Here is a 26166-nt window from a genome sequence, read left to right as displayed (position 1 = left end):
ACCAGCGCCATAGGACCAGTGGGCGCTACACCCTGAAGAAAGCGACTGTGGGTGCTGCTGATCGCCGCAGTACTGACAGAGGAGTCTGGGAGCGTTGGGCAATCCTGCCACGCTCCCCGTAATCCAAGGCATCAACATCCCCCCAAGCACCGTGACCGAGGCCCAAAGCAACAGCGAGAGCAACGTGAGGTCCAGCCACCGCTGGCCCGAACACCGTGACCGCATCTGCACCGGGAGCCCGAGAGCAACGCGAAGGAGGACCCGTCCGGTCCAAGCTCCCGAATTGACTGCGCTTCGAGCCGTCAATCCACCTGCGAAGATGGGCAGCCGCCCTGTGATAACTCCCCTCTGGTCGGTATCCTGCCCGACAGCTCCGCTGTGAGCGCACAGCTGCAACCGGCACTTTGGCTGGGTACATCCTGCACTTGGGGACCGTACTGCCACTGGCCGCCACCACACAACCGCCGCCGCCAGGGTCGGAGCGAACGACGAAGGAAGGACCCTGCCGCCACTGAACACCGCCGCCCCGGATGACCCGTGACCTGCCCGGCTGAGAGCCGCAGCGAACAGCGACCCCGGAAAAGCAACGCGACGTGGGACAGCTCCCCTGGAAGCCGCCCGCTCCACAAGAATTTGAAAGGTACTGTGTTGTATCCTCACGGTGCGAGCGTCCTGCAACTCGAGCTCGCACCGCGCTATCTGCTCCCAACGCGAGCCGCCTCTGAAACCGAGGCTCGCACAGCTCCTGGTCCTCGAGGCCCGATCTCCTCTCTGAAGCGAGCAGAGACAGCGGAAAGCGCACTGAGGCGCTACAAGACACTGAACCTTACTGAACCTGGGCAGACGGCCCAAAAGATTGCTTATTGCTAAGAAAGAACTGTGGCAACCTGAACTTAAGTAACCTGGAACCGCTATTGAAAGTTTGATAACTGTATTTACAAACCTGCTTGAAATCTATATAAAGATATATATTTTTACAAATACAGTTTGGTGTCATTGTGTGATGGGTTGGTTGTGATGGTGTGATATTGCAAATGTTTAACCCTATGTGCCCCAAAGATTAGCCTAACGACTGCTTAAGCCACACTACCTAGAGGGTAAGCAGAGGTTGTCTGGAAGGTAACCCTCAGCCCTGACGAGGAAGAGAGAGTCCCTGCTTGTCGCTAGTGCTACACTGCGCCAACTAGAGCCTCCCCCTTCCTACATTGGACGCAGCGGTGAGGATTTTCGAATTTACATTTGCAGTGTCTATACCTTAACTTCTGACCATTGCACAGTGATTTCAGTCCAGTTACTTGGCCACAGGTTTTATTGTAATTTTGCAGAGAGAAGATCCCTAGCGAAGAAACCATGCCGGGCACGAAGAGCCTGGATGGAGCGGAGTCCACGACCTCTGAGATGTTGGAGGTGGAATGGGATGCAGCAAAGCTGGACAAATACTCAAAGAATGAGCTGAAGTTTTTTTGCAAAAAACTCAAGGTTCCGCACGCCGGTTGCAAGAACAAGCCAGAGCTCTACAAGGCCCTGAAAGCCTGGATAGAGTCCAGAAAGTCCCCGGAGGCTCAAGATGCCCTTGAGGATCAGGATGCCACTGAGGAGCAGGGGGCACCTGTGGATCTGGTGGATCTCGAAAGGCAAGACAGCGTGCACAGCTTTGGTAAAGGCCTGTCGCCAGAGGAGCTGGCGGACAGGAAGGAAACGAGGGATCATGAAAGGAAGCTGGCAGAATTAAAAATCCAACTGGAGCTTGAAACCAAAAGAATGGCGCTAGAAGAGCGAAAGCACCAAATGGATTACGAATTGAAAATGAGGGAGATGAGTCTAAAGGAGAGAAACTTGGATCATCCTCCCTCTGGTGGCAGCACAACGCCGGTGCAGGTAGAGTCAAGAGTGCACATCCCCAAGGATGTAGTTAAAGAGTTCTTTAAGGGGGATGACATAGGACAGTGGTTTAGGGCATACGAGGTAGCCATGTCCTCCCACCGGGTCCCTGACAAGGATTGGGGAGCGGGGTTGTGGGGAAGGTTCCTTGGCGAAGGGCGAGATACCCTGCTAGATTTGCCCGTTGAAAATCAGAGATCCTATTCCCACATGAAAGAAGCTTTAATGAACAGGTATGGGCTTACCCCTGAAATGTATAGACAGACGTTTAGGGGATGTACTAAGCGGCCTGGGAATACGTATGTGGAGTATGTGACTTACTTTTGCAGAGCACTGGATGGTTGGGTGAAGGGTAGCAAAGTGAATGATTTTCAAGGTCTCTTTGATTTAATTGCATGGGAGCACTTGTCTGATCACTGTTTTCCTGAGCTACGCCAGCACCTGATCGATAGCAAGCTGTCCAACCCGAGGAAGCTTGCTGAGGAGGCGGACCGCTGGCTCAGCACCAGGGTCCACAAGGGTCCAGTGGGAGACTCTGCCAAGGGTGGGCAGGGTCCCCAGCAGAAGAGTGGGGGGGAGAAGGGAAAACAGAAAGGGTTCCAAAAAGGCCCCCAAAGTAATCCCCAAGGGGACCAGCAGAAAGGTTCTCAGCCTCCCCCACCCCCAAAGCAGAATGGGGCCCCGACAGGTAGACCTGTTCCAAAGGGGCCCTTCAATTGTTTCAAATGTGGTGAGCCGGGGCACATATCCAGTGACCCCAAGTGTCGCCTGTTTGGAAAACCAGCACCCACTGGTGCTCCGCCCCGTCAAGTGACTAGTGTTCACTTAGGAGAAGAAGTGATGGTCCCGGGGGGTGGAGATCCCGTTCACATGACCCTAGTCTCACTAGGAGACAGTGAGATGATCCCTACAAACTACCTGCCCTCTAACACTAAGAAATATGGGCTGGTGGTGATCATCAATGGTAAGGAAGCTGAGGCTCTTAGAGATACAGGAGCCAGTGTGACTGCAGTGAGGCAGCACCTGGTGTCTCAAGAGCAGGTTGTACCCCATGCCTACTGTAGGGTTATCAACGCTGATAATTCAGAGAGTCAGTGTCCGATGGCTCAAGTTCCCTTCGAGTGGGGGGGGGGGTCTCTGGTACTCTGCAGGTCTGTGTGAGGAAAACCATGCCTGTTGACTGTTTGCTAGGGAATGACTTGGAGCACTCCCCTTGGGAAAAGGTGGAGAAGACGACTCACCTACGGATGGTGGGTCTGCCTGACTGGGCGTGCGTGACCACCCGGTCAATGGCAGCCAGTAGGGGTGATCAAGAGGTCCTGGGGCCTGAAGGAGAGGCCCAGGAACCGGCCTTAGGGAGAAGGCGCAAGGGGCGCGGGAAACCGGCCCCTGAAGTTCCCACGGTCCAGGAGGAAGCAGACCTTGAGGGGGATGCCCTGGAGCCTACAGGGGAACAGATTGCTGAACTGGGGGACCTGCCTGAGCTGACCCATTAACAGCAAGAAGGAGGACCCTCCAGGGAGGAATTCTGCAAGGAGCAGAAAGAATGCCCTTCTCTCGTGGGTATGCGGCAGCAGGCTGCAGACCAGGCCAATGGTGTTCAGGCCAAAACACATTACGTGTACTGGGAGAACGACCTCCTGTATTCAGAGCCTAAGGCTGCTGAACCTGGGTCAGCCCGTGTGCTGGTGGTACCCCAGAAGTTCAGAGCCTTCCTACTGGGTCTGGCTCACGATGTGCCTTTAGCAGGACATTTGGGGATGGACAAGACCTGTGACAGGCTTGTCACCCACTTTTACTGGCCCCAAATGCACAAGAGCTCAGACGCTCATTGTAGGACCTGTCCGACTTGCCAGGCAAGTGGGAAGAGCGGAGGAAGGAACAAGGCTCCCCTCCAACCCTTCCCTGTGGTCGGTACGCCATTCCAACGAGTGGGTATTGACATTGTTGGGCCTCTGGACCCCAAGACAGCCATGGGCAACAGGTTCATCCTGGTCTTGGTGGACCATGCCACCCGGTACCCTGAAGCCATCCCCCTGAGGACAGTGACGGCCCCCGTGGTGGGACGTGCACTGATGGGAATTTTCTCACGAGTAGGATTCCCTCTAGAGGTGGTGAGCGACAGGGGGACCAACTTCATATCCAAGTATATGAAGTCCCTTTGGCAAGTGTGTGGTGTAACCTACAAGTTCACCACGCCTTACCATCCCCAAGGAAACGGGTTGGTTGAAAGGTTCAACCGAACCCTGAAAGGCATGATCATGGGCCTAGAAGGTCCAATGAGGCGTAAGTGGGACGTCCTCTTACCATGCCTGCTCTTTGCGTATTGCGAGGTACCCCAGAAGTCCCTAGGGTTCAGCCCCTTTGAACTGCTGTACGGTCACCCCGTGAGAGGACCACTGAGTTTGGTAAAGGAAGGCTGGGAGCAATCTCCCAGGAAACCTCCCCAGAATGTATATAGCTACATGCTGGCCTTCAGAAACCAAACCAGGCGCTTCAGACAACTTGCCGAGGCAAATCTGGAAGCAAGCCAGGAGGAGATGAAGCGGTGGTACGACCAGAATGCCACTCTGGTCGAGCTTCAGCCTGGACAAGAGGTGTATGTCCTGGCCCCAGTGGAACCCTGTGCCCTTCAGGATAAGTGGACAGGTCAATTTGAGGTTGTGGAGCGCAAGAGCCCAGTGACATACTTGGTGGACATGAAGACGCCCAGGAACCCTTTGAGGGTCCTACATGTCAACCGCCTCAAGCCCCACTTAAGAAGGTCCGAAGTGGGCATGTTGTTGGCAACTGATGATGGAATGGAAGAGGAGTCGGAGCCTCTTCCTGACCTCTTAGTGGCCTGTGAGAAAGACGGGTCAGTGGATGGAGTTAACCTCTCACCCACCCTGACCCCCGAACAACAGGAAGACTGCCGCCAGTTGCTGGGGCAGTTTCCAGATCTGTTCTCCCTGGTTCCGAGTGTCACAGATTGTGTTATCCTCTCCGTCCTCAGGATCAGCTTGTGGTACAAGTAGGCCACCTCCAGATCTATCCAAGCCCAGAATGCTATAATAGCCGTGGGCTAAGGAAGGATCAGGTGAGGGCAAAAATAATAAACAGGGAGGATAGGATGGGGACAGCAGGGAGGGAGAGCTGCGAAGAAAGAAACAAACAAGGGATTGGTGTCAAGTCTATAAGTATGCACTATAGGCACAATACCACTCAGACTATATCCTGCTATACCTGTATGCAGAAAGCTGACCGCCTGAACTCAGAATATGCCTCTCTATACTGAGATTACGTAAGTCAGCCTGTTCTTGCCTTTCCCTGTAAATATAAAACACGATAGTAAAACACCCCCCCTATGACCCTGCACTAGTGAATACTGATATGAGGGAAAGAAAACAACACTACGTACCCTACTCTTGATCTTCAGAGCCCTGAAGAAACGTGTATCCAAGTCTACGTATAGTAGCAGGTAAGCAGTTATACAGTTACTCTCCCAAAGTAAATGTAAGGGTTACGTCACCCACAAACACTGGAGACAAGGGTTACCTGTATGCCATTGAAGTCCGATGAGGTAATCTCGATGTCCCAGCAAAGGAATATGATAATGAAGACCCTCTGCAATAGCCGGTGCAAGAAGGCTGTCCAACAGAGGGTCTTGGAACTAAAGATAAACAACGGTTTCCTCCGCAATAGCCGGGGCAAGAAGGCTCGCCAACGGAGGAAACGGGAAGAAGCCAAACAAAGCGTGTACTCCGCAAGAGCCCGAGCACTAGGGGGGGGTGAGCTCATTAACGGAGACACGATCCAAACACCAGGGACACTCTCTATCTATCCTCCGCAATAGCCGATGACAAGGCTCGCCAACGGAGGACAGAACGGAAGAAAACAATGCCAAAAAACTGCAACCGTCCTCCGCAATAGCCGAAGACAAGGCTCTCCAACGGAGGACAGGAATGACGAAGCAGCGTCGGAAATGAACACACCAACCTGCAAATGATTCACCAACAGCTCAAAACACACCTCACAGAAGAGTCGCCAGGAACGCAATGGAAACACGAACCGGAATATCCGACGCCGGCTCCAGGAAGTGGCGTCTATTTATGCTCCGCCTCTCTGCCGCTAAGCCCTCTGGGTAATGTAGTTTCTTCCACGGCGGAGCTCGTTGATCTTGGAGGCGCGACGAAACTTGACAGATTGGTGCGTCCATGATGTGGACACAGGAGACAGCTTACCTGTGAAGCATAAGGCTTACAGAGTGACTGACAGGGTCCGGGCCTGCATCAAGGAGGAGGTCTCCAAGATGCTTGCCCTTGGGGTGGTTGAGTCTTCCAGCAGTCCTTGGTACAGCCCCGTGGTCTTGGTCCCAAAGGCTGCTGCGCCGGGAGCCACACCCGAACTCCGGTTCTGTGTGGACTACAGAGGACTCAATTCAGTCACGAAGACTGACGCGCACCCCATCCCCAGAGCTGATGAGCTCATTGATCGGCTAGGGGCTACCAAGTTCCTCAGCACGTTTGATTTAACGTCTGGGTACTGGCAGATCGCCTTGACCGATGGGGCAAAGGAGAGGTCAGCATTCTCTACACCAGATGGGCATTTCCAGTTCCGGGTTATGCCATTTGGAATGAAGAATGCCCCTGCCACCTTTCAGAGATTGGTCAACCAGGTGTTGGCTGGGCTGGATGAGTTCAGTGCCGCCTACCTGGATGACATCGCGGTGTTCAGTGGCACCTGGCCAGATCACCTGCGACACCTCTGGGAAGTGTTGATGGTCCTGCGCAGAGCAGGCCTCACAATCAAGGCCAGCAAGTGCCAGATTGGGCAGGGTTCCGTGGTGTACTTGGGACACCAAGTGGGGAGTGGCAAGGTAGCACCCTTGCAACCCAAAATCGAGACCATCCTGGCTTGGGAACCCCCCAAGACCCAGACTGCAGTGAGAGCCTTCCTGGGGCTCACTGGGTATTACAGGAGGTTTGTCAAGGGCTATGGCACGATTGTGACCCCCTTGACAGAGCTGACTTCGAAGAAGCAGCCCAGGAATGTGATTTGGACTGACACCTGTCAGAAGGCTTTTGACACCCTGAAGACTGCCATGTGCACGGCGCCCGTGCTCCTGGCTCCTGATTTCTCCAAGGAATTCATAGTGCAAACAGACGCTTCAGAGCATGGTGTAGGGGCTGTTCTTTCACAGATGACCGAGGAGGGCTTTGACCAACCCGTAGCCTTCATCAGTAGGAGGTTACTTCCACTGGAAAGTAGGTGGAGTGCAATAGAGCGTGAAGCATTTGCTGTGGTCTGGGCGCTGAAGAAGCTAAGACCCTACTTGTTTGGGTCTCACTTCCGAGTTCAGACGGACCACAGGCCCCTCAGATGGTTGATGCAAATGAGGGGTGAGAACCCGAAACTGTTGAGGTGGTCCATTTCTCTACAGAGTATGGACTTTACGGTGGAACACCACCCTGGCACAGATCACGCCAACGCTGACGGTCTGTCCAGATTTTTCCACCTTAGTGATGTGGAACTCCCTGGGGAAGGGTAGTTCCCCCCACATTTCAGCTGGAGGGGACACATGTTAGACCTGGCACCTTGGCGTGAGTTTCCCTTCCACTTTTTGCTGGTGTGCCTCCGATGTTTTGCTGGTTTTCCGATACTCAGGGCACTGCGCCACGGCCGACCCGTGCCGCAGTGCAAGTGCTCCCTACTGTAAATTGTACATGTGATTGATGTCCATGATTGGTGCATTGGATTTACTGTTAGTCCCTAGTAAAGCGCACCAGGAGTGCCAGGGCTTGTAGATGCCAATACTGCTAGTGGGCCTGCAGCGCTGGTTGCGCCACCCACAGAAGCAGCCTTAAGATGTGTCTAGGGTCTGCCATTGCAGACCCCGCGTGCAGTCTCGACTGTCATGCCGGCTGGGCAAGTGCACCCACTCGCCAGCCCCTGAACCTTCCCTTGACTGCATATTAGTCACCCCTATGGTAGGCCTGCGGGCAGGGTGCATTGTAGGTGTAAGGTAGGACAAGCCCTGATGTGTGTGGCATGTCCTAGTAGTGAATTACAACTAAATTCGTATTTCACTATTGTAAGGCTACCTGCTTCCGTTAGGCCAGAATGGGCTGCTGGAATTATTACACTCTATAATCCCAGCAGGCTCAGGGAGCATGGTAGAGAGTCATGTTTAGTATCCCTGAACTCAGGATGATAAAATACTTCTTTTAGTAAAGTTTAATTTAATATCCTGTGTTTGCAAATGCTACTTTTAGAAAGTTAGCATTTGCTTGCCTAACCATTTCAGCCCGCCTCTGCTGGTATGTGGATCTGACTGTCTGGGATGTGTGAGTGACAGGGCTGGGGGATGACAGGTGGTGAATGCGCAGATTACACCTTAGTGGGAGGTAGGAGTGGCTCTTGACTCTGAATCTTGCTGTGCTCTGCCACCACAATGCTGGCTCCACCCTCCTGGGGAGCGACTGATGACTCAGCCGACACCTGGCCCAGGAAGGGCGAAGCCCCATCCACAAGGTACTTCTGGCTACCCCTGTCCACACAATGCTGGCTCCACCTCCTGTGGGGCGTCTGATGCGCCTGCCCCTCACACTGAAAGCAGAAGCCGGATTACACCCACCAGAGTACTCAAGGACTGAAAGTGGCTATGCAAAGGCCCCCCTGGCCTGCAAGAACAAAAGAAATGCAGTATAAAAGAAGGAGCCTTGCTCCTTGTAAATTAGATCCTGTTTGGGCTACAGAAGGAACTCTGCCCGACGAGAAGGACCGGGAAGGACAAGGAAGAGTGCTGTCTCTTGCCTGTGTCTGGTGCCTTGCTGCAGAAGGAGAGGAAAAGAAAAGACTACAAGAAGACTTTTGCTTTGTGAAACTTTGTGCCAAACTCTGCTGAAAGATCTCCAAGGGCTTGCTGCTGAACTTGCCCCCTGACCAGCGCCCCAGGACCAGTGGGCGCTACACCCTGAAGAAAGCGACTGTGGGTGCTGCTGATCGCCGCAGTACTGACAGAGGAGTCTGGGAGCGTTGGGCAATCCTGCCACGCTCCCCGTAATCCAAGGCATCGACATCCCCCCAAGCACCGTGACCGAGGCCCAAAGCAACAGCGAGAGCAACGTGAGGTCCAGCCGCCGCTGGCCCGAACACCGTGACCGCATCTGCACCGGGAGCCCGAGAGCAACGCGAAGGAGGACCCGTCCGGTCCAAGCTCCCGAATTGACTGCGCTTCGAGCCGTCAATCCACCTGCGAAGACGGGCAGCCGCCCTGTGATAACTCCCCTCTGGTCGGTATCCTGCCCGACAGCTCCGCTGTGAGCGCACAGCTGCAACCGGCACTTTGGCTGGGTACGTCCTGCACTTGGGGACCGTACTGCCACTGGCCGCCACCACACAACCGCCACCGCCAGGGTCGGAGCGAACGACGAAGGAAGGACCCTGCCGCCACTGAACACCGCCGCCCCGGATGACCCGTGACCTGCCCGGCTGAGAGCCGCAGCGAACAGCGACCCCGGAAAAGCAACGCGACGTGGGACAGCTCCCCTGGAAGCCGCCCGCTCCACAAGAATTTGAAAGGTACTGTGTTGTATCCTCATGGTGCGAGCGTCCTGCAACTCGAGCTCGCACCGCGCTATCTGCTCCTGACGCGAGCCGCCTCTGAAACCGAGGCTCGCACAGCTCCTGGTCCTCGAGGCCCGATCTCCTCTCTGAAGCGAGCAGAGACAGCGGAAAGCGCACTGAGGCGCTACAAGACACTGAACCTTACTGAACCTGGGCAGACGGCCCAAAAGATTGCTTATTGCTAAGAAAGAACTGTGGCAACCTGAACTTAAGTAACCTGGAACCGCTATTGAAAGTTTGATAACTGTATTTACAAACCTGCTTGAAATCTATATGAAGATATATATTTTTACAAATACAGTTTGGTGTCATTGTCTGGTGGGTTGGTTGTGATGGTGTGATATTGCAAATGTTTAACCCTATGTGCCCCAAAGATTAGCCTAACGACTGCTTAAGCCACACTACCTAGAGGGTAAGCAGAGGTTGTCTGGAAGGTAACCCTGAGCCCTGACGAGGAAGAGAGAGTCCCTGCTTGTCGCTAGTGCTACACTGCGCCAACTAGAGCCTCCCCCTTCCTACACTCCGACTCTCAAGTGCCACACTCCAGACTGGTGTGATTTTGCGCCACTCAACGCGCTCTGGTTCAAAAGGGGGTCCGCCTCTGTCCACGGAATGCCCATAAACGCTCCGTGCGCTGATCCCCAAATGGTCGGTACACAAGGATCCAAGCGCTACACGCGCTGTGCCAGTAATTCCTGAAGCACTTCACTCGCTCGTTAGGCAAGACAAGGAAAAGCAGCAAGGAAAGCGGAAAGCGTTCTCTCGTTCTGCTCCAAACGAAGATGCAAGCACCTTTCCGACCCGGAGGTGCTTCAGAAACAGAAAATAGGCGTAGCGAACGGGTGCAGGCTAGCGCTGGTGAATTTAAACAAGGCTACAGGTGGCAGCTTCTTCTTACCACAAACAAACGGGGAAAGTCAGGAACACGGCATGTCAGGTCCGTGGAAAGCTCCTTCGGCAGTTTGCCAAGCCCTGTTGTTAGCGGAGGCGGGGCTTAAGTAGGAAACTGAATCCTCCTCTATACGCCTATTTCCTGCAGCCTAGCCCCTAGGCTTCTTGGGACTTGTAGTTCCCTGTAAATACCTGCGTTTCACATTCGTGGCATTCACAACCGGGGAAAGTGATAAGTGCCTGTGATGTATGTGCGTGCCCTTCTGTATCGGGGTACCCATGATCGCTACAAGGTGGTGGCCAAATCGGAGGAAAGACTCGAAAAAGTCCTTTTAAAAATTGTTTGATAAGTGATGAAGAGCAAAGTGAAGGTTTGTTAGAGCTCTTTCGGAATCTGGAAATTGCAGGGAAATGAACCTTGATAGAGGAGAACACAAGTCCCGCTTTGACCATAGATAGCAAATAAGGAAGGATATCCTCCGCAGGAGCTTGGATTGGATGAATATCATTTGCCTCACACCAATGACGATTCATTTCCACTTTAAGCGATACGTCCTGACTGTACTCTGGACACGAGAGTTAGATAGAATTTCATGACAATCCTAAGATATTTTTAGATCTTTAAATTCTAGGAAGTCAGGAGCCATGCGTGCAAGTGAAGCGACTGTGGATCTGGGTGTAGTATTTGACCCTTTTCCCTTGTCAACATCATGAGTGTTGGAAGTAGACGAACAGGGTGTTCCTGTGATAATAAGAGTAGCTCTTGAAACCAATATTATCTCGGCCAGCGAGGTGCGATCAGGATTAGACTGCAACATTCCCTCTTCATCTTTTGAAGCACTTTCAGTATCAATGGTATTGGGGGGGAAAAGCGTACGTATAAATCCCTGACCATCGCATGGACAGGGCATTCCCTCTTGACCCCCATTGAGGGAATCTGCTGGCGTAGTAAAGGCATTTGGTGTTCTCTCTTGTTGCAAACAGATCTAGTTTTGGCTTGCCCCAAACGCGAAAGATCTTCTCCATCTGCTCGTGCTCCAGCTCCCACTTGTTACATCCTGAGAGAGATCTGCTGAGGGTGTCGGTCAAAGTGTTCTGAAGTCCCTTGACATGCTCTGCTCTTAGGGTTATACCGTGTGCTTTAACCCACTCCCACAGCTCCTGAGCCTCCTACGATAGGGACAGTGACCTCGTTCCCCCCTGTTTGTTGACGTAACTTCCATACCATTTCCCAGGGCTGCCCTTCTACTCTAGGCCTCCTCCCTCACAGCATGATCACGCCTTACCATGCTTGCTGGAATCTAAACTAGATGATATCACTCTTAATCTTAGTCAACTCAAGGCAGAGTTACGGAACCTTACTTCTATCACGGAAGAGCTGGTGGTCAATCAAAGGTCCATCAGGCCCAAAAAGATCTGTACTGGAAACCATGCTCATGCCATGGACCTCTTCATTAGGCCACATTCCCACCTCCCTCTTGATCCTCGTCTTAGATGGAAAACGATAAACAAAGACTTAAACCTACTAACATCAATCATAATCCCTCAGTTAACTCCACTTCTCAACTAAAGTGCATGCTCCTCAACTGCATATTGGCGGTGACACATGCACCAGATATTTCCGACCTCTTCCGCACACATGAACTCAAACTTGTGATCCTTAACAGAAACATGGCTTAAAGATGCATCTCTCCTATTCTAGACTTACTAGTCCCCCCAAGTCACAACATCATTAGAATAGATAGAGCTAGCAGACAGGGCAGGGGAGTTGCCTTTAGCTACCATAACACAATCTCTGTGAAACAGTCCCAAATTGTTGCACTGCCCACTTGCGAATACTTATGCATCGATATTACTAACAACAATAGATTCATTTGCAAACTTCACGCGATCTACCATCCACCAGGAGACAATCTACCATTCATTAAACAAATCATGGAAATCATCTCCACCAGCACTGATCAACATTTTACCCAGCATTTCCTTGGAGACTTCAACCTACACTGGAATGAATTGAATGACCATGCAATGAACAGCTTTAAAATGTTTCTATATCGGGCTGACCCAGTTCAGAGACAGCCGTGCACACATCAAGGGAGAGACCTTTGACTTTATTATCTCTAAAACTGACAAAATCCGACTTGAATCTATTGTCCCTTGTGATTGGACAGATAACCATGGTAGCACCTTCCTCATCGCACAGAAGGTGAGTGCTAAAAAGTCCCAACTAAAAACACCTAAATAAAGGAATAGAAGTCTGCAAAATGTAAACCTTAAAGATCTGTCTGCCCTAAATAACAACATCCTGACTCCCCAGGATGACATGATTTGTTGTCTATGTCCTCACAGACCACTGCAATTCCTCTATCTTGAACATCCTAGACTCGACTGTGCCCTTACAATTAAAAAGAATATCCACCAAAGACTCTAAACCTTGGTTCAGCTACAGCCTAAATGAGGAAAAATGCAATCGGAGACAATAGCCGAAAGAGCTTGGAGATTCTCAACGTCCATTGTTTACCTAAGACGCTTAATATCCGTGAAAAATACCAGCAACAAACAAATCAGAAGTTTCAAAACTAATTTCTTCAGAACCCAACTGGATCTAGCAAAAAAAATCCCCAAAAACTTTTTGAACTTGTCAAACAACAATCAAATAATCATCCTAATCCAGCTTGTAATGGGTCCAGTATGCTTCCTAGCTGTGAGGATTTTGCTTCCTTCTTCGTTGACAAAACCCAAAAAATTGAAAAAGATTAGCAAGCAAAGATGAAGCTCTTTCCGGTTACTCCTCATGCCATTCTGCCTCCTCCACCTATATCCCAGAAGCTCAGCCTCCCTGGGAACTCCCCCATAAACAATGCTTCATGGCAAACATTCATATCCCTCAATGAAAGCAAAATCCACAACTTTCTTACAGCATTGAAACCTTCAAATCACTTCATGAACCCGCTACCACCACATTTCTTCAGAGAGATCAAATCCTCTATACTACCACTCAAGACCAAGATAGCAAATGCCTCTCTTCATCAAGGCACTATCCTCGACTGCCTAAAAGTAGGACAGGTAACCCCCATCCTGAAAAAAACCTAATGCAGATGGCTCAAACCCTAATAATTTTTGCAGAATCTCCAATATTCCCACTTTGGCGAAACTCCTTGAGAAGCATATCCAGGTTCAACTCTGCAACCACATAGAGCAATTTCAACTTCTAGACCAACTCCAAACTGGCTTCTGGCAGAGCCATAGTACTGAGTCAGCACTCACGCACATAGCTGACAACATGCTAAAAATGCTAGATCAGAGTGAAGAGTGCCTTCTAATCCTCCTTGACTTACCTTCTGCATGTGATACTGTTAAACATGACAGGCTATTAGATTTAGTGGAAGAGAAGATGGGGTATTCAGGGACCGTCTTAAAACAGTTTACCTTGTTTTCCCACAACAGGCTAGAAAATGTTTTTGAATGAACACTGAAACGTGCATTCCTGGAAACTGTTCATGGATAAAGATATTCCTATAAAAATTAAAGAAGATAACAAGATAGAAACATAAGGAATGGTTTATGTGAGGTTAGGGTTGCCTGGCGAGGTAAAAGTGGAGATGCTATTCATAGAATGAAACGGAACCATTTCAAGATCTGTGTAAAACACATTAGATATATAGTTTGTGTTTTAACTTAAAAAAACTTTTGCAAATCTGACTGAATTGAAATATTTTTAAGTACTTATTGTATTACCTTAATTTTACTATAGGAAAATGCATATACAACCATTTTGAGGTATTGCAGGCCAAACATATTTGTAGTGTGGATTCCAGAATTCCAACCAGGCGGAAGGACACTTAGTTTTGTTGCTGCCATCAACAGTCACTTTCTTCTGTGTTGCATTTATTGGTTTGTCTTTGCCCTAATATTCAACTACAACATTTGTCACTAAAACATTTCAAGATATATATATTTTTTATAAATGCTGCTATATTTTCCTCTAGGAACATACCAGTGCTGGCGATGTCCTGTATTCTTCCATCCAGTGTGCGCTAGAAAATAGGAAGTTTAAATGATTAATTTATCAGAACAACTAATGACCCATACCTACATCTCAAGAGTAATGAAGTGAATTACATAGGCAATAAATTGTCGCATACCAGTAACGACTGTACCAAGATTTGGTAATTTACGTACATTTGATATGCTTTAGACTTTCTCGTGGTTTTACATAAAAGACAGATTGACAGGAAACTCCACTGGCTCAAGTTTTGGTCAAGGGTCTAATTTGAAAGTTCTTGTCATGATCTTTGAGCTCCTTCACGGATCTCCAAATCTGGAATACCTCCAAAACACTGGCAAGCATAATACAAAGCCTCAGGACCTTACCCCAACTCAAAGCAAGAACTTCACTATGTAGGAAAAAAACAAACAAGTAAATGTATTCTGTTTGGCAGGAGTCTAGAATGTTCAACTATTTTCCCTCTTAACCAAACCCAACCTCACTTAGGGCCTCATTAGGATGGCGGACGGACCTTCGTCCGTCCGCCACCCCAGAGTAGGAGGGACCGTCCGCAGGGGCAGAGGCGGTCCCTCCGTGCAGATTAGGAGGTGACCGCCACCCTGGCGGTCACATCCTGTATGTTTAACATTGCGGTGGGTGCTGCTTCAAGAGAGTAAAAGTCTTTAGGCAAACTAAACTTGGGCTCTGGGGGCTGGGGAGGGTATGTAGAGCATGGTTAACTTACTGCCCTCCCACATCTAACTCAAACATCCAGTTTGAAGCAGTCACTATACCCACAATAAACCCAGAGACAGGGGTCTGGTAGAACAAAAGAAGGGATCTCCAGCAGCCAGCCAGTGAACACAAGAATTGTCAAACATTTTATTTTCTACCTTTCAATTGAGCACCCATAATATATGCAAACCCAGCAGAGCTGACAAGCAGGACTTGACAGTGCAGCAAGATGTGATACTGTAGTGTCATTGAAGATGACCAGAGCCCCCATCCTGCCTATTCGGTGAGGTTCAGAGGAGTTACTTCTGTCCATTTAGGTTAGACTATTGTTTGCTCCTAGGGGGCATTTTAACCTAATCAAATGCTAATTTCTGGCTGGAAGAAGTTGGAGAGCAAATGCAAATTAGCCTCCAGGAACTTCAGACAGGGAAAAGGTAACTTTCTAAAAGTTAGTTTTCCTTATTATTTATTTAAAATCCGACTTCACCATTGACTTCAATTTTAATAACTATTAAAACATAGTTGGGTAGTTATTTTTCTAGCTAGTCCCTTTCCTGTGATACAGTATTAGGATTTTAGTCTGTACTCAGGTTTTCCACATAGGACAGCTAGGCCTGTCACAGTGAAAATAGCTTTTGAGTACTAGTCAGTATAGGAAAATATTAATATTAAATTTCTATATGTCCTACTTTTACATACCATGCACCCTGCTTTGTGGTTGACAAGTCCTACAAAGAGGTGACTTATTAATATTAAAAAAGGGAGGGTTTTACCTTTCAAAAGGGTATTTTGACAGGTCAAATTGCAGTTTTTCACTGCTACAGTCAGGCTACAACTATAGGTCTGAAGTGAATTTGAATTTGAATTTGAATTTGAAGGGTTTTGTATAGCGCTCGTACACCTGGCGGTTTCTTGGCGCTCACTGGCAACAGCTACTCGGCGGGTCGGAAAAGGGGAGAGGAGAAGATTCAGGATGGGAAGGCTTGGGTAAAAAGGAAGGTCTTAAGGTCTCTGCGGAAGAGGGGGTATTGGGTGCAGGTTCTGAGGAGCAATGGGAGAGAATTCCAAAAAGCTGGGCCCGTGGTTGCAAATTTGGAGCCACCCCACTTCTTCCGTTTGAAGCGGGGAACCACGAGAAGGTGGTGGGAGGAGGATCGGAGGTCTCGTGAGGGAGTGTAGGTTTGAATAGCCGAGTTAATGAAGGCAGGGGCAGAACCTGTCCTGGCTTTAAAGATGGTGCAGCCGAGCTTGAATAAGACGCGCTGCCGGACAGGGAGCCAGTGGAGAGAAAAGAGGAGAGGAGTTACATGGTGTGATTTAGAAAGGTTAAAAACCAGCCGAGCGGCCTGATTTTGAACCAGCTGGAGGCGCCTCATAAGGTAATCGGGCATGCCATGATAAAGGACATTGCCATAATCTAGGCGAGATGTCACCATGGCCATAAGAATTAGTTTGAGCGCGTCTGGGGCGAAAAATCGTGAGACTCTGCGGATAGTCCTGAGTGAGAGAAAGGCTGAAGAAACCACAGCAGAGACTTGGGAGTGTAGGGAAAGTTGGTTATTTATTTTGAAACCAAGGGTTTTGACAGAGGTTACAGGAGTGGGTGGGGGACCTAATGAGGGGGGCCAGAAGGAGGAGGACCAGGGACTGGAGCAACCACCCGTCAACACCAACTCCGTTTTATCGGGGTTGAGTTTCAGGTGGTTGAAATTCATCCAGTCCTGGATGAAGGTCATGATGGACTGAACCTTTGATATAGACTCGGGGGCAGAGGAAAGGTGGAAAATAAGCTGGAGGTCGTCTGCATAGTTGTACACAGAGACCTCCAGCTGCTGTAAAGCAAAAATAAGGGGGGCGATGTAAAGATTAAATAAAAGGGGGGATAAAGAGGAACCCTGGGGGACACCGCACTGGATGGGTAAGGAATCTGCGGAAAACTCTCCCAGACGAACCGCCTGTGTCCGCCCACTCAAAAAGGAGGATAGCCATAGTAGGGCTGTTCCTCGGATTCGCGCCGCCTCGACACGTGAGAGTAAGATGGTATGGTCCACGGTGTCGAATGCGGCGGAAAGATCTAAGAGGATCAGGGCCTGTTGTTGATTGGTGTCCATTCCTTGACGGAGGTTGTCCAGGACCGATGTTATAACGGACTCAGTTGAGTGGGCAGGGCGGAAGCCGGCCTGTCTTGAGGCCAAAACACCGTGGCTTTCCACGAACTCGCTCAGAGTTTTTACCACATGTCGTTCCAATACCTTTGCCAGGAAAGGCAAGAGGGAGATTGGGCGGAAGTTGGCAGGGTCGGAAGGATCTGCTCCAGGTTTTTTTAGGATCGGTACGATCACTGCCGATTTGAGTGCAGGGGTAACGATGCCCTGAGCCAGTGAGTTGTTGAGGAGCATTAGGGGTGGTGCGGGACAGAAGGTGTAGATCTGCTTTAGGATATAGGCAGGGCAGGGGTCCAGCGGGGAGCCGGACTTGACCAGCGGAAGAATAGAGAGAAATGACTCGGTCGATAGGGGGGGAATTGAGTCCAAATGAGCAGTGGCTGGAGGACGTCGGTAGTCGGTGAAGGTCGGGGATGGAGGGGGAATTTTGATTTTAATTTTGGTGATTTTGTCTAGGAAGAAGCGATTGAGTGAGTCGCAGAGCGTTTGAGACGGTGATGGTTTGAGTGAAGCTCTATCGGAAAAGGCGAGGTCTTGGACGATAGAAAAGATTTCTCTTGGCCGGTTCTCCGCGAGTTGGATTTTGGAAGAGAAATAGTTTTTCTTTGAGTCTAATATAGCTTTCTTATACTGAGTGAGGAGTTCAGTATACCGGGTTTTGGCAATGGGGCAGTAGTTTCGTCTCCATTGTCGTTCGGCTTGACGGAGAGCGAGTTTTTGGATCTTTAGATCGTCTGAGAACCAGCGATTTGCATCTTTAGGACGTTTGGTTGCGATGCGTTTTAAAGGGGCGACGGTATCGCACCCGGCTCGCAGCCAATTGGTAATAGCGTCTACCTGACCGGCGGAGGGTAGCGCGGTCAAATTGGGGCTGGAAGAAGAGAGGAGGGTCGATAGGGCTTCGATGTCGACACGATTCCATGAGCGCGCCCAGACATTCCTCACAGGAGTGGGCTTGGGTGGTGGAACAGGGGATAGGGAAAAAGTGATCTGTGAGTGATCCGACCATGGACATGGGGAGATGGAAAGAGAACTGACCGGGCAATCGCGTTGCCAGATTTGGTCCAGGATATGTCCCAACCTATGTGTGGGAGCATTGACGACTGATGTAAAGTTGAGCGACTGAAGAGATTCTGAGAATTCCTTGGATGTGGCGCATTCCGCCGGGTCGGAGGGCCAGAAATTAAAATCTCCCAGAACAATGATGGAAGAGTGGTTAACAACCAGAGTCGCCATTAGGTCTTGGAAGCAGGGAAGGAACGTTTGAGGGGAAGACGGGGGTCGGTACACGAGGACACAAGTCAGAGGGGGAGTAAAGGAGAGGGATCGAACCACTAAGCAGTCTGAGATTCCCATGGAGGGGGAAGCTAGAGGGTGAAAAGTAAGCTCCTTACGGGCGATCAGAGCTACCCCTCCACCAGGCCTGCCCGAGGAGCGGTCGGTTCGAATGGCATAGTAGGTCGGGGGGAGTATCGCCAGCAGGGAGGGAAGAGAACTGTCCGAGAACCAGGTCTCGGTGAGAAATAATAAGTCAGGTTTAAGGGATTCCAGTAGGGTGAAAAGATCGAGCTGGTGTTTTACAGCCGATCTTGTATTTAGATACACAGCATTAATTGCTGTGGGGGGGAGGACATCTTGGAGCGAATTAGAGGAACTGGTCTTAAGGGGCGAAGACAAGAAATTGGTGTGGACTGAATCATGTGAAGTTAGTAGTCCAAGATTAGAAATACGAACTAAGATGGCGGCAGAAAGAGTCCACTTGCCTTGATGAGCAGTGAGTTGCGAGTGGGAGTATTGAATGCGAGGAGCAGGGTGTATGGCCTCGGGCCTCGGTCGGTCGCGGACGGGCGCAGACGGGCTTTCCTTAGGCGCGCCTTCGGCGCGCAAACGTCGCGCCCGCTGCGCTCGTCCGCTGCGCTTCCTGGGGAGGCACATATTTATGGAATGGTAAATAGAGGGCGGTGGGCGTGGCCTCCGAAGGGGGCGTGGCCTATCAATCGGCCGTGGCGCTGGCAAGCGCTTTGCGCGCCGGTTACTGGTCTGCGGAGGGTCCGCTTTTGACTGCCAAAGGCTTGGGGTGATAGTAGTTTGCTTTTAAAACACAATAATGCACAAGTGAACAATTTTAAAAAAACGAGCGCTCTCCCGGCTTTTCGCCTCAGGAGCAGCGTGTCATCAGCTGGAGACGCTAGTGTTCAGCGTCGCTTTAATGCTGAGGGCGGTGGGCGTGGCCTCCGAAGGGGGCGTGGCCTATCAATCGGCCGTGGCGCTGGCAAGCGCTTTGCGCGCCGGTTACTGGTCTGCGGAGGGTCCGCTTTTGACTGCCAAAGGCTTGGGGTGATAGTAGTTTGCTTTTAAAACACAATAATGCACAAGTGAACAATTTTAAAAAAACGAGCGCTCTCCCGGCTTTTCGCCTCAGGAGCAGCGTGTCATCAGCTGGAGACGCTAGTGTTCAGCGTCGCTTTAATGCTGAGGGCGGTGGGCGTGGCCTCCGAAGGGGGCGTGGCCTATCAATCGGCCGTGGCGCTGGCAAGCGCTTTGCGCGCCGGTTACTGGTCTGCGGAGGGTCCGCTTTTGACTGCCAAAGGCTTGGGGTGATAGTAGTTTGCTTTTAAAACACAATAATGCACAAGTGAACAATTTTAAAAAAACGAGCGCTCTCCCGGCTTTTCGCCTCAGGAGCAGCGTGTCATCAGCTGGAGACGCTAGTGTTCAGCGTCGCTTTAATGCTGAGGGCGGTGGGCGTGGCCTCCGAAGGGGGCGTGGCCTATCAATCGGCCGTGGCGCTGGCAAGCGCTTTGCGCGCCGGTTACTGGTCTGCGGAGGGTCCGCTTTTGACTGCCAAAGGCTTGGGGTGATAGTAGTTTGCTTTTAAAACACAATAATGCACAAGTGAACAATTTTAAAAAAACGAGCGCTCTCCCGGCTTTTCGCCTCAGGAGCAGCGTGTCATCAGCTGGAGACGCTAGTGTTCAGCGTCGCTTTATTGCTGAGGGCGGTGGGCGTGGCCTCCGAAGGGGGCGTGGCCTATCAATCGGCCGTGGCGCTGGCAAGCGCTTTGCGCGCCGGTTACTGGTCTGCGGAGGGTCCGCTTTTGACTGCCAAAGGCTTGGGGTGATAGTAGTTTGCTTTTAAAACACAATAATGCACAAGTGAACAATTTTAAAAAAACGAGCGCTCTCCCGGCTTTTTGCCTCAGGAGCAGCGTGTCATCAGCTGGAGACGCTAGTGTTCAGCGTCGCTTTAATGTTGAGGGCGGTGGGCGTGGCCTCCGAAGGGGGCGTGGCCTATCAATCGGCCGTGGCGCTGGCAAGCGCTTTGCGCGCCGGTTACTGGTCTGCGGAGGGTCCGCTTTTGACTGCCAAAGGCTTGGGGTGATAGTAGTTTGCTTTTAAAACACAATAATGCACAAGTGAACAATTTTAAAAAAACGAGCGCTCTCCCGGCTTTTCGCCTCAGGAGCAGCGTGTCATCAGCTGGAGACGCTAGTGTTCAGCGTCGCTTTAATGCTGAGGGCGGTGGGCGTGGCCTCCGAAGGGGGCGTGGCCTATCAATCGGCCGTGGCGCTGGCAAGCGCTTTGCGCGCCGGTTACTGGTCTGCGGAGGGTCCGCTTTTGACTGCCAAAGGCTTGGGGTGATAGTAGTTTGCTTTTAAAACACAATAATGCACAAGTGAACAATTTTAAAAAAAACGAGCGCTCTCCCGGCTTTTCGCCTCAGGAGCAGCGTGTCATCAGCTGGGGTGAAGTCATGATTGCACTGCCATTGTAGTGGATGGCAGAAGAGGTGCTGCAGTCCACTACTACCATTTAACATCCAGGACCTGGGTACATCATGTACCATATACTAGGGACGTATAAGTAAGTTAAATATGCCAATTAATAGTATACCAATTTAATCATGTTGAAAGGAGGAGGGCAGGCACTTTACCTCTGGCTTGCTTTTAGAAATCGGCTCATACATTCACAAAACATTGCTACCTAGACTCTGATGCCAGAGCAGACGCTTAAGTAGAGCAGGCTTCCCTCAGAAATCTCTTTGCTTGAACATTCTGGCTCATCCTCTGTCCCCTCCACTACTCTCAGTGGATATGGGCTTGCTATTCTTCAAATCAGTGCTTATGACTATAAATGGAAATCCCTGTGAGGAAGGACTTACCGGTATATCCCCATGGGCGGAGGTTCCCCGTGGTCAGCCTGCTATTCATGGGATTCGGGACATCGGAAGGAATCCAGATCCAAAACACCAACGTCCATGACGTCTTTCTGTCTCTCCACAGAGAGCTGGCGACCAGAACCCGGAAGGGGTTGGGACTAACCCCGGAGGCAGTTGCGAGAGGCCAATGAAAGAACAGGATTGTGAGACGGACGGGGGTCACTCACATGGTGCTGAACACGAGGAGAGGACGCCAGAAGGAGAAGCGGTGACGGAGTATCGAGGAGAAAGGACCAGCACAAAGGAATCCAGGGTCGGAGACGTCGGGGAAGAAGAACCGGACGAGCCGTGGTGTGAGGACTGGTGGAGTACCCCGGAGGAGGCTGGAGAGCGGCCGTAACTCAGGAGAGTTACGGCAGAGCCAGTGAGTGGGGTGTGCCACGGGACTTGGAGGGAGGGGGTGGGTAAGAACGGGGCACGGGGAGAGGAAAACCTGAACACTTAGAATTTGGTAAACTTAATCCCGCGTATGAAGCACTGTGTAGGGCAACCCCTTAAGCTGAAACCACATCTTGTTCTTTATCCCTTTATCCATTCTGTCGTAAGGTGCCTTGTTTTGTTTGGAAATAACGGAAGGTGCTCCTTTTAAACTGAAGTCATTCCATCCTAGTCCTTTACTTTTCTCCCACGTTATTACTTCTTCCCTAATCACTGTACAGTCCCACAACTCGTTATCCGATACCTCATAAACTCTAGAACACTGCACGGTGTGGTGACGGGTTAACCTTACTACTTCCCCGAGGATACCTTTGATCTGACGGCTCTTCTTTTCCCTCTTTTATGAGCCTCCGGGGGAAAACCCTTGGACTCCGACGACGAGGAGCCTAGAACATCGCCCTCCACAAGACCCGAAGAAGAGGAAAGAACCGAAGAAGAACAGTGTGACCCTCAGACATCTGTTTCCCCTGACTTTATACCTGTTGCAAATAAACCATCACTTATTCGCACCTATATACAGCCTCCTCGCCTGTATATCAAACCTGATCTCCCACATTCCCCTACGAGAGAATGAATAGTTTCTTACCTGTAACTCCAGTTCTCTCGTAAGGGTATTTCCATTATAGTCATAAGCAACCCTCTTTACTCCCCAGAGGAATGGACAGAGGTATTTATGCAATATACATATTGTTGGACTTGGCCCTTCTGGCAGGTTCACCCCTAAACTTTTTGCTTTTAATGGTGAATTGGTAAAGTGATTTTTTTGGTTTCAGCGCACTTTCACTGTGTCCCAGCGCGTGTGAGAATGGCCTGCCCTCCCATAGGAATGCATGGGGAATGTATGTGACCATGTTAGTTCCTGATGCGTGGGGAGTGCAGGCTCGAGTTTGGTATGTGCGGACTCGTGTGATTGAATGCTTCGCAATGATGTATGTAGCATGATTGTGTCTTGTGTGGAAGTGCCACTTCTAGGAGTTGGCATATTAGTGTAAAATGTGTCTGGCGTGTGATTGGCTGGAGCTGGCTGGTGAGCCTGGCTCCAGGAGTCTGGATGGGTCTGCCCGGTGGTGAGTGTGGAGATTAGCATGCTGATGGCTGGGGAGGAGTGCACCTGGGTCCTGCATAGGGTTGGGCTTTCCCCACAAAATGCTGGCTCCGCCCCCTGTGGTGCGTCGAATGACCCTAGCCCTGTCAGTGAATAGAGGGAGGGGCTGAGCACATCAAGGGTGCTCCAAAACCAGCTGTGACTGGTTTTCCCCCTCACCCTGAGCAAAGACAAAGGGAAAAGGTGTAAAAAAAAAAGGGGGGCTGTGTCCCCACACAAGGTGTTCTGTTCCAGGATCCTGTCTGAGAGGGGCTGTTGCTGTGCTGGGCGCCAGGAGGACCGCCACTTGGACTGCCTCCCTGCCTGGAGGCCCAGTGAGCTGGCTCTGGTCCCAGCCTTGCCCCCCTGCCTGCCTAAAAGAACTTTGCTGGACTTTTTGTTCCCTTAAGCGCTGGGAGCACTTGATTTCTGCTTTAAAGCACCTGGGAGCGCTGTACCTGTCTGTAGCGCTTGGGAGCGCTTCGTGTGCTTTGGCCGGTGCCCACCCGGCATTTCTTTGGCTCGCATTTTGCGTGAGGAGCGGCGCGGGAGCCCACTCCGCTTTTTGCCGATTTTAAAGTCCCCTGGCAGGTGCCCACCCTGCCAAGGACCTTGGCTTTATTTTTTCACTAGCGCTTTGGGAGCGATTTATTGATCTTTGAGGCCGGTGTCCACCCGGCATTGCCCTGCGAAGTTGTCCCCGTCGCCGCCCGGCCGAACCGGAAGTCAGGCAGGCCGGGGCGGGACCTTGGTACACCCGGAAGCAAGAAGCAGAGTGGCTGCAGGTGCAGGCGGGGCTCTGGTGCCTGAAGGAGAGCCCCGCGCTGCTTGTGCAAGGATACCGACGAGGTCCCGAAGTGCGGAGAGAGCCCCGCACCAAGAAGAGGAGCCGCCGTGCAGAGGAGACGCGCTGTTCCTGGTGAGTGCTGACGGGCGGGAAAGTGAGGAGGGGGTGCCTCCATTGTTCTCCCCCACCCCGACAGCATCTTCTCGACCTCGAGTCCCCCAGGAGGGGGGACTCCTACGCAAAGGCACATTGCTGTTGCGGAGCCAGAGAGGCTCGGGACGCATTCTTGCTTTCGAGCCCAGAGAGGATCCGGGCTCTGTGGTTACTCAGAGCCACGAGGGCTCCAGAGGAGGCATTATTGATTTGAAGTCCCAGAGCGGGACACTCCAGGCGGCATTTCTTGTTTGATGAGCCAGAGAGGCTCGTGGGGACATATTTATTTCTACGAGCCCCAGAGGCTCCGGGGGCATTCTGTTTCTGTGGTAGAGCAACCCCAGAAGGCAGCGGGCCGCTCCCACCTTGCCCCCCACCTTGTTGTGAGCCCAGGGAGGCTCTAGGGGGCAATCAGTTGTTGTAGAGACCAGAGGGGCTCAGAGGGCAATCGTTTGGTTCAGTGCCTGGGAGGCTCCAACGCTGGCCCCATCAGTGTCTACACAGCTGTCCAGCACTTAGTAGGCAGCTGCCACGTTTAGGACCCTCTGACATTGGGACACAGGGAGTCCTAGCCCCAACAAGGCCAGAGGGCCTAGGGACAGTCACAGGTAGTGACTATTGTCATTTCTACACAATTGTGTTCTCCTGCACCTCTGAATGTGTTTTCCATGCGTCATGTGCCTTGTTTTTACACCGATGAATGTAGGTTCTGCTTCATGTGTTTTCCTTCCCTGCACCTCTGAATGTGTTGTGATGCATCATGTGTAATGTGCTTATACCCCTACAGGTATTGTGATACTTAGGTGGTTGTTCTTTCTAGTACAGGTGGTGCTAGTGAGGTCCTGGTTCCCTGCATGACCTGTTCCTAAGGTGGATAGGGTTGCGTAGGTGGTACTTAACCTTTACCAGTAGTTACTGGTTGTGTGCTTTATGTTCTATTTGGTGCTACAGTGATTATTCCTACAAGGGCAAATTCTACCAAGTACTAAATCTAAAAGTGCATATTCCTGACAGTGGTCCATGTGGCCCTGTCTTGTACATATCCCCTGTAAATTCTGCCCGTGCCTGTTGGCACATTATAAAGTGTGTGTTTTTATCTAATGTGTTTGGTACAATACAAAGGCTATGTTTATATATAACCTTGTGTGGAGTTACCTTTGTGGTGGGCCTTGGGTGTTGTTGCTGGGGTGCGTGCGCAAATACTTAACTCACATAGCCTCCAAGTTTAGCCTTGCTGCTCGTGTCACGTTACCTAGAGGGTGAGCAGGGGTTATCTTGGCGTGTAACTCCCTTGCCCTGACTTAGGAGTGGTGGTCTCTGACTGACTTTGGCGCAAGCCCTGGCCAGCCAGGGATCCCATTTCTAACACATATGCTCTCACATCGTCTTAAAAAAGAACTGAAGTAACTGCGATCTGCTGTGCGTGATGGAATACTGGTGGTCTCTGGGTTCTTAAAGGCCCCGTTTCTTTGTCAGCCAATGACAACCTACAAGGCTACTTTGTCCTGCTCTCCTTCATCTCTATCTTACAAAAGGGTGTGTGAGGGAGATTTATGCTATTTTCAAATCATCTCAAATCGTCCCTTTTTACTACATTCTGGCCCTTTTTTGTCTTCATGATGAAGAATTTGGCCATTGTACCCTAGGTATAACGGCTGCAGAATCTGCCTCTATCGTAAGTGTCTTTTCAGGCCTTCCTCAAGAAAGGCAAACGTCTACACTTAAGAAGATGTATTGAAGTGCTCTAGGGTCCCCGCACATGGGTGGGACTATTCAGTGCTTATGACTAAAACTGGAAATCTCCTACGAGAGAAGTATCTTTATACTGATATTCTGTGTGTAAGTAATTGGCATAATTGTATATATGAACACCTCCTAAATCTTCAAATAAATGCATCTTTAAACAGTCCACTAGAAGGTGCAATCGATCCCTAAAAAGGCCAGGAATCACAGACTTCTTTATTAGACCATGAACGTTGGTAGGGTCGTAGTGCAATAAAAGGTTGCAATAAGAAGTATTTAAAATAAAAGTGTGAACTCCGATATGTGAAAAAGTGGATATATTATCCTAGAACATGGTAAACAATGTTGAAATGTGACAGTGCTGACCTCTTTGATGATTGGAAAAGGGCCAAAATATTGTGGTTTGAACTTCACAGGAAACATCTGTTACAAAGGAATCATGAGGATACCCAGATCTCATCACAAGATGCTCAGG

General features: G+C 50.6%; 1 protein-coding gene across 1 annotated transcript in view; it reads right to left on the bottom strand.

Annotated features, from left to right (window-relative positions):
- Positions 1-26166, bottom strand: part of INCA1 (inhibitor of CDK, cyclin A1 interacting protein 1) — a 196425-nt gene that overhangs the window by 114872 nt on the left and 55387 nt on the right. The window contains exon 3 of the mRNA XM_086946634.1: positions 14378-14417. Coding sequence (XP_086802760.1) covers positions 14378-14417 — 40 coding nt within the window. The remainder of the gene's footprint in view (positions 1-14377; positions 14418-26166) is intronic.

Source organism: Lissotriton vulgaris, chromosome 12 (genome assembly GCF_964263255.1).
Source record: "Lissotriton vulgaris chromosome 12, aLisVul1.2, whole genome shotgun sequence".
In the NCBI taxonomy this organism is placed as follows: domain Eukaryota; kingdom Metazoa; phylum Chordata; class Amphibia; order Caudata; family Salamandridae; genus Lissotriton; species Lissotriton vulgaris.
Note: the sequence above shows the minus strand (reverse complement) of the source record. Positions and strands in the feature narration are given on the sequence as shown.